The sequence below is a fragment of the Etheostoma cragini genome, chromosome 12, assembly GCF_013103735.1.
Source record: "Etheostoma cragini isolate CJK2018 chromosome 12, CSU_Ecrag_1.0, whole genome shotgun sequence".
Lineage (NCBI taxonomy): Eukaryota > Metazoa > Chordata > Actinopteri > Perciformes > Percidae > Etheostoma > Etheostoma cragini.
The window spans coordinates 23,755,550-23,769,736 of NC_048418.1; the positions used below are offsets into that span (position 1 = coordinate 23,755,550).

Here is a 14,187-nt window from a genome sequence, read left to right on the forward strand (position 1 = left end):
CAATAAAATAAATAAGACAATCAAAAGGACAAACTCAAATTTTGGCAGGTAAGCACAGTCCGTCTGTAAACAGGGGAGAGAAGCGAAACCCACCACCCCCCCCAATTCTGCCCCTCAGCAGAGACCACTGGTCTGATGGAGGGGGCCCTGGCTCCATCATCCAGGAGGAAGTGGAATACTGTACATGTGTGTGTCCTCTGCCCTCAACACTCTCTCCCACCTCCAGCTACAACTTGGCTAAACAACTAAGGACGATCGAGGGAGGGGGGTGGGGGGGGGGGGGGGGGGGGGGGGGGGGGGGGGGGGGGGGGGGGGGGGGGGGGGGGGGGGGGGGTGGGGCCTCTGTAGACTACTGAGGTGAAAACTCAAAGAATGGGCCCGTTTACAGCTTGATACATGCAAAGATTAATTCCCTTCCTGGCTTTATTCCGTCATGGTACAGAGGCTTGCTTACTACCGGATCCTGGTGAAGAGGTTCAGCACTGACACCGATTCCTAGGAGAGGGGGGGAGGCGGAAGAAAAAAGGTAAGACAAAGACCACTGGGACGCCCAACGGTGAGACGGACGAGGGGACAGAAGGAAAACATACCTTGGTGGATCTCATCTTGCTAAAGACGTTCCAGAAGCGAAGTGTTTCGTCTCCGGCTCCGGTCACAATGGCTTCTCCGTCGGGGGACATGGCCTGCACGTGAACTCATTATTATACACTGAATATACAGCGTCATAACAGTATCACGTCAAAGTTATCAGAGGTATTTCTTTATGTTTTAGTTCCCTTCCTGTGTGGGATGCTTCCAAATTTCATTGCGGAAAAACATCATGACATTTTGTTGTCATAGTTGACCATTTCCTTGATTTGCAGAAATAAACAAAAAGGAGAATTATAACACTTCATCTGCACATTTCTCAATTTGAATTAAAGATTTTAGCAAGTGCACATATCTTGTTTGTTAGATTTTGTCTTCCAGCAATGTTTTTGCCACCTAGTGTGTCACTTTTGGGACAGACAGACAGATTTAAGTACACACTGACCAGGTAGAGTACTCTGTAGGAATGTCCGGTAAGTTTGGCCACTTGAGTAAGAGAGGGATACTTCCACACCAGGATCTGGTTCTGGGAATAGCCATGTGTGCTGACCTGCAGTAAACAAACACAAATTCCCCTCAGACAAAGAACATTGTTGGTGTGGGAAATATACTGTCTGCATTCTGTCAAATAAAATCCTTAAAAATGCCATAACTCTGCTTATATTACAGGGAGATGCATTTAACTTCGCTAAAAGATTGGAAGCAGAACAGTTTTCTGATTAATGATGTATCTCGTTTGGTAGCAAGAGAGTCACCAACACATCCAGGAGTCCCCTTGATTTAGTTCAGTTCCCACAGTGAGCAAATACTGTAGCATGCCAATAGCCCCCCCCCCCCCCCCCCGACTTATTTTTTTGTACTTTATAAAAGCCAAATCTTGTTTGCTGAGGCTCTGTCTAAAACTCTCGACCAGTTTGTAACATAAAAAAAAAAATGGATTATGGATCATTTTCTTTATCAACCTTTAATTTCCTTGCGGGAGTCATCCCAAAGGGATCTAAGGGTCTAAGTCCAAGTCTATCTGACTTCACTACTGGCAGTTGAAACAAGCGACGTCTCTTACGTTCTGGAACTTGAACAGCTGAAAGTCTAGACCCCGATCATAAGACAACCCCACTTTCATATTCGGACCAATACGGTAGCAACTTTGCTATGAAACATAACATATAACCTGCTGTATGCAAACCGTCCGGTGACTCACCAGTTCATTAGTGTGCTTGGACCAGGCCAGGTTGCAGACCTGAGAGCCGGTGTCTGTGCACTGTAAGGGTTGGCCGGTCAGGGTGTTCCAGAAGCGGATGCACCGGTCGGCGGTGCCGCCGCCGGAGGCCAGCAGGCCGTGCTGGTGGGGAGACCAGGCGATGGCCTTCACTGCAGCCAAGTGCTCTGTGTACTGCTGCACCGGGAGGACACTCGAGTGGTTCCACACCAGCAACTACAGACAGCGGGTTGAAACGAGGGGAGAGGAGGTAGAGAAACGGGATGTTTTATGAAAAATAAAAAAAGTGGTCCTGATACTGATGTGTAGCTCACAGACAGGTGAGATTCTCCGTCCGCATACCTTGTTGTCATTTCCACCCGAGGCTAGCAGCTGGTGGTCTGTGCTCCACTTGAGCCCGCAGACTTCCTGTCTGTGCCCTTGGAGACGGCGCTCCGACTGGAGAGGCGGGGCTCGGATGTCCCTCTGCAGGATCACGCGATCGCGGCTCCCGGACGACAGCTGGTCCGCATTCCATGCCAACGCACCTGGCAGCGAGGAATGAAATCGGAAGGGGAAGGGGAGTCACCGACCGTGAACGAGAGACGTTACTGAACTACTGCGTGAAACTGAATAAAACGCTTGTAATATTTTACTCCTGCGATTGTCTCCGCCTCCATCTCTCCGGCCAATCCACTCACCCACTCTGGCTGTGTGTCCTTCTAGTACGGAGAGCTTCTTCCCTGCTGCTGCATCCCAGATTTGTACATAGCCTTTATGAGTCCCCACCGCCACCAGGTTACCCTAATAGTAGAACACACCCTTGGAATAAGAGTCTGTAATAATGGGCTTTTCCCTTTATTAAAGTGACAGTGGATAGATATGAAAGGAGGAGAGAGGTGGAGGATGACATGAGGCAAAGGGCCGCAGGTCGGATTTGAACCCGGGCCACTGCAGCACTTTGGAGTAATTTTGTCACTAACTCTTGGCTTGATCAGTAAAAAAGTGAATTGTGCAGGTTCTACTTCAAGCATATTTGAGATGTTGGATGTTAGAATATATTTGTCTGTAAGCCTGACAACAATTTGTCTAAAAACTGATAACTCACCCTCTCGGACCAGCCCACTGATGTCACAGAATCGCCCTCTACAGAAAGGTCACATAGGCGTGTCACCTAAAAAGATGGGAAGGAAGAAAAAACACAGGTTAAAATGATGTGCAAGAGGCAGTCCAATTAGGCTCTTTAACTTAACATGTGCGACGCGGTGTTAAGCGACCCCACACACACCTGGCTGGTGCAGGCACTCCACAGGTAAACACAGGTACCCAGTCCAACACTGAGCACGTTCAGGGAGGACCAGTCCACTAGGTTGAGGTAGAAGTCGTCCTGAAGCTCTGGCGCATCCAGGACTTTGAAAGGAATTTTGGATATTTTGCGGGTTGGTTTCCTCGGCGACCGCAGCAGTTTCTGGCTGCAATGCACAACTCAATTTAGTTAAGGACTACGACTGTACTTCTCCAAAACGGAGGAGATGACATTAGAGGAATGATAGGGTAAACATACTACCTGTTGCTACTGACAGGAGACAGAGAATATGGAGAGACTGTGTTTCCATCTTCTTCTGGCAGAGCCCTCTTGGCACTTACAGAATACTACAAAACACAAATAGATGATTAATGATGCAGGAAAAACGCCCCGTGAAAGCAATGCATCGAAAGTTACAGACACTTTAACTATTTTTACACTAAAAAGGCTTCTCTTGGCGGGAGTGGACGGCTGCAGACGGCGGTCCTCTGACTGGGGGTCCTGGACTTTCTCGATGCCGGCTCCTAGCAGCTCGTTCTTCAGCAGGGCTGAGTAGGCCAGACCATCGGCTGAAGGCAGAGGGAGAGACAGGGGGGGGGGGGGGGGGGGGGGGGGGGGGGGGGGGGGGGGGGGGGGAGTCAGACCAGGCTGTCGGAATGATTAGGTTCAAACACTCTGCTCCTTCTGCAATTTTAGCTCCCTCTCACATCTCTAAAGATCAGGGAGACTTTTTCACAAAGCTTTGTTTTGTCCTTGTCTCCAACTTCCAGTTGTCCAGAAGGACAAATTATCAACAGACAGAGATACCTGCAGAAAGGATCTGACCTTTCTGGTCTGTTATTTTTACATTTTGTATTTTTTTTCTTTTTATTGGGGGGGGGGGGGGGGGGGGGGGGGGGGGGGGGGGGGGGGGGGGGGGGGGCAGAGAGCCATTTCATAATTCAGGGTTACATTACTAATCATGATCATTTTCATAATCAAGGTAATTCTGCAATACACAATCTACAGAAAGACAGCCATCTCTAGAGCTGAAAATGAATCTGCAATTTGGCTAATTAATTAGTCATTCAAAGGTTGCAGCTTCTCAAATGTGAATATTTTCTAGATTTCTCATTGTTCTATGAGTAATATGAATATCTTTGGACTGTTGCCTGACAAAAACATTTGAAGACATCAGCTTGTTCTCTGGGAACTTGAGATTTCGTTTTGCAATTTACTGACATTGTATAGACCAAACAAGTAATGTATAATAAATATGAATGCTACTGTAGTTTCAACACATCACCACAATGAAAAAGAAGAGAAAAATACAACCTGAATAATGGCGGGAAATCATTTCTAAAACATAAATCCACCACATGCCGTAATTGCTTCCTGCATTATAATGCACCTTTGGTCAGAGTCTTTGTAACACACAGCAACATACTGTACATGTCATAAAAATATTCAACTGTCTGCAAAAAAGGAAGGACGCACCTGCAGTACAATAATCCATATTGGTGCAAGTGTACCAATTATAATTGGCAAGACACTGTATCATGATCTATTGTTCTATTAACTTGTCCCATGCCTAGTCTCAGGACATAAAGGTGGGTTGATTACCTTTGTTGCTGTCTGTTGTGCCATCTTTGGTTTTTCTGTTTTGATTGTGCGACTTTTCAATTTCCTACATCAGAAAGTGGAATACATAAACATTCATGGAAGGTAATCATAAGCAAGCAAAAGAAAGAATGGCACGGTTTGGGTTTCCTGCCATTATCAACACTAAGATCTCGAGAACATAGTGGAGTCCCGGGTGTGTTGCAGCGGACTCACATTGATGCGGTGGAAGTTGACACTCCAGTTGGCTCCAGCCCGGGAGGGAATGAAGCGATCGCCGTGCTTGCTAGGGGAGGACAGGGGGGAGCTGGTGGGTGTCAGAGCTCGCACCGCTCCTAACGCTTTCTACACAAGTGGGGAGAGGAGAGAGCCTTTTCTGACTGGAGGCCAAACACAAACAGGCCTTTTACAGTGATGTGGAAACTTGGTAACAAGGCAATGAGATCATTTATGTGGCAGATGGTACTTTTGTCTGAGGTGGTAGCAACAGGAGGCATCATTCACAAAACACAGTCATTTGGCCGCGGAGGTCTTGTTTTCACTCAACACGAGCGACATCGTCAAAAGGAAGAGACTGGCCAGTTAAACCGTTTATTCTCCCAACACATAACACCATCTCTGGCTATCTTGAGTCCTTTGTTAGTTAACAATCCTCTTTGGGAGGGGTTATCATCATGCTATGGTAGAGATAATGACCTAAACACACCAGTGATACCAGCCTGGGATAAATGGGGCAATTTGGTTTCTTTTTCTTTCTTTTATGGACTATTTGTTCCAAAGAAAACACAGCTCCTTAATATACAAGTGTGTGTGTTATTTACTTACTACGGGGCTTGCGTTCTCATTTTGAATGTTGATCTGTCTGAGCAGCCTGCACTCATAGTCCTGATCCATGATGCCTGAAAACAGATTAAGACTGATCATGAACACATTTATAACATATATAATATAACAGTTTCCTGAACGCACATCTCAGATGACAGGTCAATGAACCGACACCGGTACTGTCATAGCTACGACTTGATGACTTCCGGTCGGTCCTTATGACACTGACAGCTAAGTCTATTCAGAGCATACATGACTGTTGAGCAAAAGATATAATGTCAGCGTTCAGAAAAAAGATCTTTTTCAATCCATCAATCTTGATGTACTTGTTTTTCTTCAATAAATGAATGACAAAAACAATTCATTGTGCAATCTAGTATTGCATCATGACAAACATGGAATGAATTGAATTGATTATCAACATTTGTATTATTTCTGTAGATCAACTAACTGATTTATTGACTAACTGTTTGAGCAATACTACAGTGTAGCATTTACGTTAAATATATATATAATAAAGGCTGAATGGGGAAAAAAAGTATCGGAAAATGTAAATTGTTTAGATTATTTAGCACTTTTCTAGTCTTAACAACTACTCAAAGCACTTTTACTTAGTACAGGAACCATTCACACATTCATACACTCTGGCCGAGGCTACCGTACAAGGTGCCACCTGCTCATCAGATAAACACACACACACACACACACACACACACACACACACACAAACACACACACATTTACACTCTGATGATGCAGCATTGAGGGCAGCTCAGGGTTCAGTGTCCTGCCCGAGGACACCTCGACATGGGACTGCAGGGCCAGGGATTGAACCACCAACCTTGCAATTGGCAGGCAACCGCTCTACCACTGAGCCACAGCCGCCCCTCCGATTTCACCCCCAAAAAATAAGAGTAATCCACTTGATATCACATTTAACTGGGTGATAATGAATGAATGAATAACAGTCACCCTCAGGAAGCATTCCTACAGACAATGGCATGGCATTGGAAATACATCCATTCCATTACAAAGACAAACCAATCTAGTCTTAAACTCTAGCACCTTCATTTAAATCCCACCAAAACTAGCTAACTAGGGGAACATCTGTTCGCCAATGACAATGACATTAATTACAGTGTGTGTGTGTGTGTGTGTGTGTGTGTGTGTGTGTGTGTGTGTGTGTGTGTGTGTGTGTGTGTGTGTGTGTGTGTGTGTGTGTGATCAGCTGCGGGTGGGCTAAATCTTCTGCTAACAACACTTAATGTAACGGTAATTATCTTTGTGAGAACACATAGCTAGTTTGCTGTATAAACCATCTTAACTGCAGGTATTTGCTTGCTAGTTCAAATAGACTAAAATACAGTTGTGGTGGCTATCGCTGATCTGTAATCGTGACGCTAAAAGTATATTATAAAAAAAACAAATCATGATATAATCCGGCATACAGAGCTATGCTAATGCTAACGCTAGCTCAGCTGGCTGACCTAACGTAAAATACGATAGCTGTCCGGCTAACGAATTAGCAACGTTGTTTGTTCACAACCTACTCGTGTATTAAGACCTACCCCTCCCGGATACGCTCTCCTTGTCACGCGCCGTTGACTTGTTTTTCTTAGTGGTGTCAATTCCAGTTGAAATATCTTGTTTTATGCGTTTGACTCTTTAAAACAGAGCGTGCAAAATACAATTGTTTTCTTTTGCCGAACGTTCAATTTCGGGCTCGCTAAGCATCACGGGAAGGATGTGACGTCACTGCTTTTTTTGAATCACACATTTGGCGTTGCTAAGGAAACCGTTACAGAAACGTGTCAGTTGTCAGCAGACTGCCATTCTACATGTACAGCCGACCGGGTATGATTATGATTAAGATAATTTATGGGAAACAAAAAAATATTTTACGAATCAAACATTATTACAGCTTATTTTCAGTCACATCATATAAAATGTATGAATATATTTAAAATTGTATTTATTAATTTTCGAGTAGGCTACTGATACAATTTCAATCAGGTATGCACATCTTGATTTGTCAAAGGATCACCTGACCTGGTATAAAAGAACAATAAACTAGATATCATTGAGGGTGACTGTCATATTCGATCCATTTTTAACATATTGCGATATTCTGCGATATATTGCAATTTATTAACTTCATATTTTTCCCAATTTCATATGATGCCCTCAAAAGGAAACTGTCAACATTATCTAAAAGGAAACATTTCTCTGTTTGTTCAAATCACTTCAATTTTATTGCTGGAAAATGGGATAGACAAACTGACCAACATATACATATATATATATATATATATATATATATATATATATATATATATATAAAATAAAAGATCCATACTTGACGCATGTGTATTGATAAAGTATTGCCACTGAAAATATATGCTGTATCAATACTACCTACTTTTGCTTTATTACTTTAATTATATATTCAATTTAATTTTAACGTCACTTTCTTACACTGCAATATTATTATTTTTTGTACTATGGCAACCGCACTTTACTTTACAAAACCCTACCTTCTGCTCATTGTCTACTGTTTGTCTGTTTTTCTTGTGTTTACTAGTTAGTTTTTTTGCTCTTCTTGTAGAGAAGGCTACTGTAACAAAGGAATTTCCCCGCTTTGGGATGAATAAAGTATTATCTAATCTTATCTAAGAGCAAGCCAACCCTGTAGGTGGCAGTGTAACGAGAAACTCAAGCCCACGCCAGCCAATCAGAATCCTCAAAATAGCGACAAATCTCTTCCTCAGCTGCCTAAATCTCGGTTAGTCTCGGTTTACATGGAAACGAAGATTTCAAAAATCTCCGCTCTGGTCGGAGTTTTTAGAAAGACTCGTTTTGAGAGAAAAAATCTCCGTTTGCGTGTAAACGAAGAGCACTAACGAAGGCAAATGTCTCTGTGTGTCAAAATAACCATGTTAGTGTAAGGGCCTGTGACAAGGGCCCAAAAAGTTGCTACGATGAATGCATAGCTGTGAATGTGGGGCCCCTAGATAATGCCTTTATACAGTGCTAAGAATTCTGTCCTACACCCCTGCCGGCGGGTCAACACTTGTAAGACAAACCATGATTAAATACACCCAATAATTCACGATCTGGTATTGACAAATGTATTTTAATTAACAGAAGACACACTGCGTCAATTCACAGTGTCTTTCAAATGACTTTATTACTAAAAACATTAAGGGAAAAGTGAAACAAATATAATCTAACATGAAGTAAAAACAGAATAAACAGCTTCCATGTGCAAAAAATTGAAAAATATACATTACATTATTATTATTATCCTGTTAGAAGTTAGACTCCCGCTTGCTGAAATCAATATCTCACCAATGCTCAGAATAGTGTCTCACATTGTCAGACTTTACACTACGAGTAGCAGGATAGTGAAATCGGATCGAGAGCAATGTTTTAACAAGGCATTAGCTGCGACTCTGTTCAGTCAGCTGCAAGATGTCAAGAGTCTGGTCCGATGGGTCCAACAGCTCATATAAAATAAATCTGATTCAAAGTGCCACAGAAAAGGTACAGTAGCTTCAAGTAAATGAGTGAAATTAGAAAAGAAACCCCTCAACACCCAGTTAAGTAGCTTGTGCAAAAATATAGTTTTTAAAATTAAATAGTCTAAATGGGCTAGATGATGAATACATAATGGGATAGCTTAAAAAATCTCTTTTCTACAAGCACAAATTGAGTGAAAAGGGTGGCTCAGCTCAGCAAATCAAAGGGCCCATGCAGTTTAAAGTGGGACAGTAAATACTGCCAAAGATTCTCTAAATCGGGCACTGTATTTAATAATCATAAGCTTCTTCAAGCAGTATACATTTACTCACTTATCAGTATTAATATGTCCTGAAAGAAAGTCACAGCTCTACAGCATCTGCAAGTTCATCATCTGACGCTCTGAAAATCCCATTGTCTAAAAGTCCAGTAGAAATCATAGTATAAAACACATTTATACAGACAACCAATTAACCAAGACTGAGTCTGAAAATGGCATGTCATATCCCCTAAATCAAAATGAAGCCCGCCCACTTTTCCACAGCCCCTTGTAACCTGTGTAGATTGAAATGACTCCATTAGCTATGCGTAGGGCCACGTTCAGTCTGCCTGCGTCGGCCGTCCTACACAAACGCGGGTCTTTCCATTTATTTAGAACGGGGGTAGTACGTTTAGGCTGTGGCGGGGGAGATCAGACTTGTCAGTGTTTTGAGATATGGTTTGAGGAGGTGTCCGGTAAAAAGGAAATATCGCTGCCTTTATCGCTGCATCGCGAAAGTGAGAGTAAAAAATGGGTGTGAATGCCCTGCAACACTAAATACATTCAGAGCAGTAACTATCTAAAAAGCTGGTGTGCTTATGGTAATGCAGGGCAGACTGAAATGAAAATAAAGTACATGTGGACGCAGGTAGCTGCTACAGGGAGGAGGTATCACTAGGCATGAGTCGCAGGCCGTTGTTGACCTGGAAGCGAGTTTCATCTGATATCCCGTACTGCTCCAAGGGGTCCTGTGGAGAAGGAAGATACATAAAGTAAAGTCAAAGCAAAATCAACCTTTAAATAAAACAGAAGTTCGAGACTTCTGCCTCAGAGTGTAGGTGAGTGGAATTTAATTAGCGGCTCAAAAATGACATTTGACAAACCATATTTCTTTACAGACTTTGCTATGAACAGCTTTCACTGAGAACTATTTTTGAGATCTCTGGATCATCCAGGAACCTTTTTCTGCAAAGACATATTACTTTTAAGTTTTTCCTAAGTACTTATATGCTCTGAGCACCAAAATTGAAATTTTCTCTTTTGTTTGACGGAGTGGCCTGAATCTCAAGAGCAAAACTTTATTGAATAAAAACTCAACTCTTGAATCTTCCTATCCTCGTCTATGTTCTGTTATTGCTGATACTGTGCATTTCAGTGAGTCACGCATGGCACAAATACACTTCACACCTAAGTCCCCGCTAGTACGACACAGTTGGATACCAGCACCATCTGCGTGGCATTTAGTGCATCAAGACTGCTGCAATGATGGGTCTCACCTTGCCAGTGAGCCTGTGGATTTCAGTTCGATAGAATATGAGGTTCTTCCTCATGAACTCGTAACTGCAAGAGATGAGAGGACAAATTAATTGGACATTCGATTGTTTTGGGAACATCATAGTTTTCCCAAGTGTACTTAACACATGGTCAAGTTGATGACTCAGTTAAACAGTGTTCAACACAAGTCACATTGTGTCTCTGGAAACATCATTCATATATGACAGATTCCCCCATGTGAGTCTATTACTGGAGGCTAAGACACAATGAGGTGTGAATTCTCGCTGCACGTTGAGACCTGCCAAGCTGTTTATCGCTGCAGATATGTGATCATATTCAGTTGTACCGAACACTGTTGCTGTAATGTTCAGTCATATGGCCGTAGTTGTGTATTAAAGTTGGAAAAATTCAGACATGCTGCTGCTGCATTGTTTTATTTAGATTACTCAATGACTATATGCAATAAGCAGCCAACTACAGGGGAGCCAGGGGCCTCTTAATAAGACATGAGCTCTTGTAAAAACATGACTCTTTTGACATGAAATTTTGAGGCTTCTCTTAAATATTGACAATATGTTATCTTTGCCATGCATTTAGATTTTTCTTTATTATTATGGATTGCGTGTATAATGAAGCTACCATTGATGTATGATGCATGAATGAGGGCGATGCATGTGGTCATTAGCCGATCTTTATACAGTGGTGCTCATAAATGTATGAAACCATGCTAAAGTTGACTAAAAGAGGAATTAAAAAAGGACGCCTTAATTAAAAAAAATTGGAAAAAATCCAACCTTTCAGGACACCAATTTTATTTGTGAATGAATAATGTTTTGTTAATAAATAAATGTTCTTCCTTAAAATACAGGAGACATAATAAGCACCCCACTATGTTAAATTCCCATAGAGACAGGCACATTGTATTTTTAAAGGCCAGTTATTTCATGGATCAGGATACCATGCATCCTGATAAAGTTCCCTTGGCCTTTAGAATTAAAATACTTATGAGCACCACTGTACATCAGATGTGCTGAAATCACAGTCATTAGTCCTTTAAACTGTATTGTGTTATTATCAGCCATAAAACCCAACGTCTTTAGCTTTTAATTTGAGAAATTCTGGTATTTGTACTGGATAACTGACTGAAATGACTGATAATTAAAAAAATGTTAGTCGACTGATCTGCAGTCAGTTACTGCCAGGTCATGGTGTCTGTTGTTATAAGATGGAAAAGAGTCCGTCCTACCTGGCCTTCACAATCGAGTCTACCCACTCCCTGCACTGCTCTGCTGAGTCACACTCAAACAGATACTTCCTCTCTGCTTCATCCAGAAATGCTACAAAGAGAAACACATAAAATTACTCATGCACAAACGGGTAAAAGTTATGGACTTTAATACATAAGTGACCTATCAACACTGCAGTGTGAATAGCATCGAACTGAAACCAAAGCAAGTAAAGAGCATCAAACTGAAACTAAAACCAGTGAGAAAGTGTAGGTGAGTCATGTGAATGGGAAATGGAAAGTGGAACTTACCAATAGAAAAGCTCTGGCTGTCCTCCTTTTCCACCCGACACTGCTCCAGCAGCAAAGCTCCAATTGGCTGACAAATAAAGAATGACATTTTGTTTCATTTTCTCAAGAAGAACAGGAAAGACAATGAATACAGAGAAATGCCCTATGGGCATGTAAACTGACCTCCTCCTCATCAGTTCGGAAATAAAAGAGGAAGTTGACAACGAGTTTCACCAGCCTCTTCTTTACAACTGTAAAACAACAAAAGGGAACGGATGTGAGACAGTACAGAGACTAGGGTGACCATATTTTAATTTCCAAAAAAGGCCTTGGAAGCCAAATTCAGACAGGCTTCTCAGAGGTAAATGAACATGCTTTATTATGGCTTAATGGTATAAACATAACTTATGTAATAAAATATGTAACAACCTGTAACAAAACAACTATTTTCAAATTAATAAACATGGAATCATTTTCTAAATATGACCTATTCTCTGTCAACTTCAAAATCCAGCTACCGTAGTACCGTAATACCGTAGTATTGTGTGCAAAGCGCCAGTCAATTTAAGTACACGCCTAATGGTCCCATGAAAAACTGTGAAAACCGGACATTTTCATTAATGTAATGAGAACTTAGTTAGCGTGTAATGAAGCCTGTTACCGTCTCCTTTCTTGGGTCCTCGCATCCCCAGCTCGGCTGCCATCTCCGAGGGCTGGCGGCTCAGAGACACCAGCTCCTTCTCGTTGAAACGCATCACGTCCACTGACAGTAAAACACAGGTTTAATAGGATACTTTGGCTACGACCGAGCCATTCCCATCGACAACATAATAACGGCGCGAGGTAGCTAGCCAGCTAGCTAGCAACAGTACGTAATGTTAGTGACAGAGTTGTCTATGCCGTCGGTTAAACGTCGCCGTATCGTTATCTGGTGTTCTCCAAATATGACGTGTGTTTGCTCATTTCTACGGTCAAGCAAACACAACCGAGAATGTAGCCTAGGTCCTAGTTCTCCTCTATGACACACATACACACACTCTCACACAGAAACACACACACACCTCTCGGTTGGAAAGGCAGTGAGAGCGTTTCTTTAGTAATAGTACGGTAGTCGCTGAGGGTCATACGTGGCCGGGTTGCATTAGTGGGCAGAGCAGGCGCACATATGTGCTGAGGTGTATGCTGCCTCTACGCAGAGGTTCAGGGTTCGAATCCGGCCTGTGACGATTTCCTGCATTAGTAGTTCTTCTTCTTCTTCTTCTTCTTCTTCTTCTTCTTCTTCTTCTTCTTCTTCTTGTGGTTTTGAATGGCAGTTAGCAACCAGCTATTTGGTGCATTACCGCCACCATCTGGACTGGAGTGTGGACCAAGACTTGAAACTACTTTTCCTCAAATTCTCTTTAATAACCCAGTTATCTTCAAAATAAAAAATGATGTAAATCATGTAAATTCAACGTCATCTGGTTTTCACCAAGTTGTGAAATCAGTCATTGTCTAGCTTGAAGATATTTAGGACAATATATGATAACATGCTCTACGTTCTCCTGACTATTGCAATATTCACAAATACCATCAACATGCTTTTTCATTATAAATAAAGTTCTTTTTAGCCCGGTATGTCCTAGTCCCATCCTGGACACCACATCTTCGTCTTGCTTCCTTACTTCTGTAAGTATTCCTTCCCGAGGCGTTCCCAGGCCAGGTTGGAGGTCTCATCCCTCCACCTAGTCCTGGGTCTACCCCTGGCTTTATTCAATCATTCTCAATTAGATTTGCTTTTAAGTAATAATAATAATGCATACTTTATTAATTAAAATTAAAATTAAAATTACAATGTACACTCTGTTGTTGTTACACACATTACACACAGGCCTGAATCACACACATGCTCAGTACCTGTACATGCACTTATGGAGAGATGTCAGAGTGGGGGGGCGCCCGTGGAAAAGGCGCCCCGAGTTGATGGGGGGTTTGGTGCCTTGCTCAAGAGCACCTTGGCAGTGCCCAGGAGGTGAACCGGCACCTCTCCAGCTACCAGTCCACCACCATGCTTTGGTCCGTATGTAGACTTGAACCAGCGACCCAACTGCCTAGGGACTGAG

General features: G+C 42.4%; 2 protein-coding genes across 3 annotated transcripts; both read right to left on the bottom strand.

Annotated features, from left to right (window-relative positions):
- Nucleotides 1–281: 281 nt before the first annotated feature.
- On the bottom strand, nucleotides 282–7,267 carry LOC117954245 (fizzy-related protein homolog). Its single transcript, XM_034887874.1, has 14 exons — nucleotides 7,085–7,267; nucleotides 5,517–5,590; nucleotides 4,908–5,036; nucleotides 4,695–4,758; nucleotides 3,531–3,661; nucleotides 3,354–3,439; nucleotides 3,075–3,258; nucleotides 2,895–2,960; nucleotides 2,488–2,590; nucleotides 2,150–2,334; nucleotides 1,790–2,023; nucleotides 1,034–1,138; nucleotides 591–683; nucleotides 282–495 (listed from the first exon to the last, which is right to left on the bottom strand). The coding sequence occupies exons 2-14, from the start codon at nucleotides 5,583–5,585 to the stop codon at nucleotides 454–456; spliced, it is 1,491 nt and encodes a 496-aa protein (XP_034743765.1). The 5' UTR covers nucleotides 5,586–5,590; nucleotides 7,085–7,267; the 3' UTR covers nucleotides 282–453.
- A 1,857-nt stretch (nucleotides 7,268–9,124) lies between these two features.
- plekhj1 (pleckstrin homology domain containing, family J member 1) lies at nucleotides 9,125–13,247 on the bottom strand. Of its 2 annotated transcripts, none has more exons than XM_034887876.1 (7): nucleotides 13,147–13,247; nucleotides 12,747–12,848; nucleotides 12,269–12,336; nucleotides 12,107–12,173; nucleotides 11,816–11,906; nucleotides 10,572–10,635; nucleotides 9,125–10,043 (listed from the first exon to the last, which is right to left on the bottom strand). In XM_034887876.1, the coding sequence occupies exons 1-7, from the start codon at nucleotides 13,208–13,210 to the stop codon at nucleotides 9,951–9,953; spliced, it is 549 nt and encodes a 182-aa protein (XP_034743767.1). In that variant the 5' UTR covers nucleotides 13,211–13,247; the 3' UTR covers nucleotides 9,125–9,950. The 2 variants fall into 2 exon arrangements, with proteins under 2 accessions (XP_034743767.1, XP_034743768.1); XM_034887877.1 differs by lacking the exon at nucleotides 13,147–13,247 and adding an exon at nucleotides 12,986–13,116 and having other exon boundaries at nucleotides 12,747–12,861.
- Nucleotides 13,248–14,187: the final 940 nt, after the last annotated feature.

Coding starts and splice junctions, on each gene's coding strand:
- LOC117954245 (XM_034887874.1), bottom strand. CDS start 5,585: ATGGATCAGGACTATGAGTGCAGGCTGCTCAGACAGATCAACATTCAA. Junction 3,662..4,694: donor CACAACAGACAGCAACAAAG/GTAATCAACCCA, acceptor CTCTGCCTTCAG/CCGATGGTCTGGCCTACTCA. Junction 3,440..3,530: donor CCAAGAGAAGCCTTTTTAGT/GTAAAAATAGTT, acceptor TGTGTTTTGTAG/TATTCTGTAAGTGCCAAGAG.
- plekhj1 (XM_034887876.1), bottom strand. CDS start 13,210: ATGACCCTCAGCGACTACCGTACTATTACTAAAGAAACGCTCTCACTG. Junction 12,849..13,146: donor ACTGCCTTTCCAACCGAGAG/GTGTGTGTGTGT, acceptor TTTTACTGTCAG/TGGACGTGATGCGTTTCAAC. Junction 10,636..11,815: donor GACTCGATTGTGAAGGCCAG/GTAGGACGGACT, acceptor CATCTCTTGCAG/TTACGAGTTCATGAGGAAGA.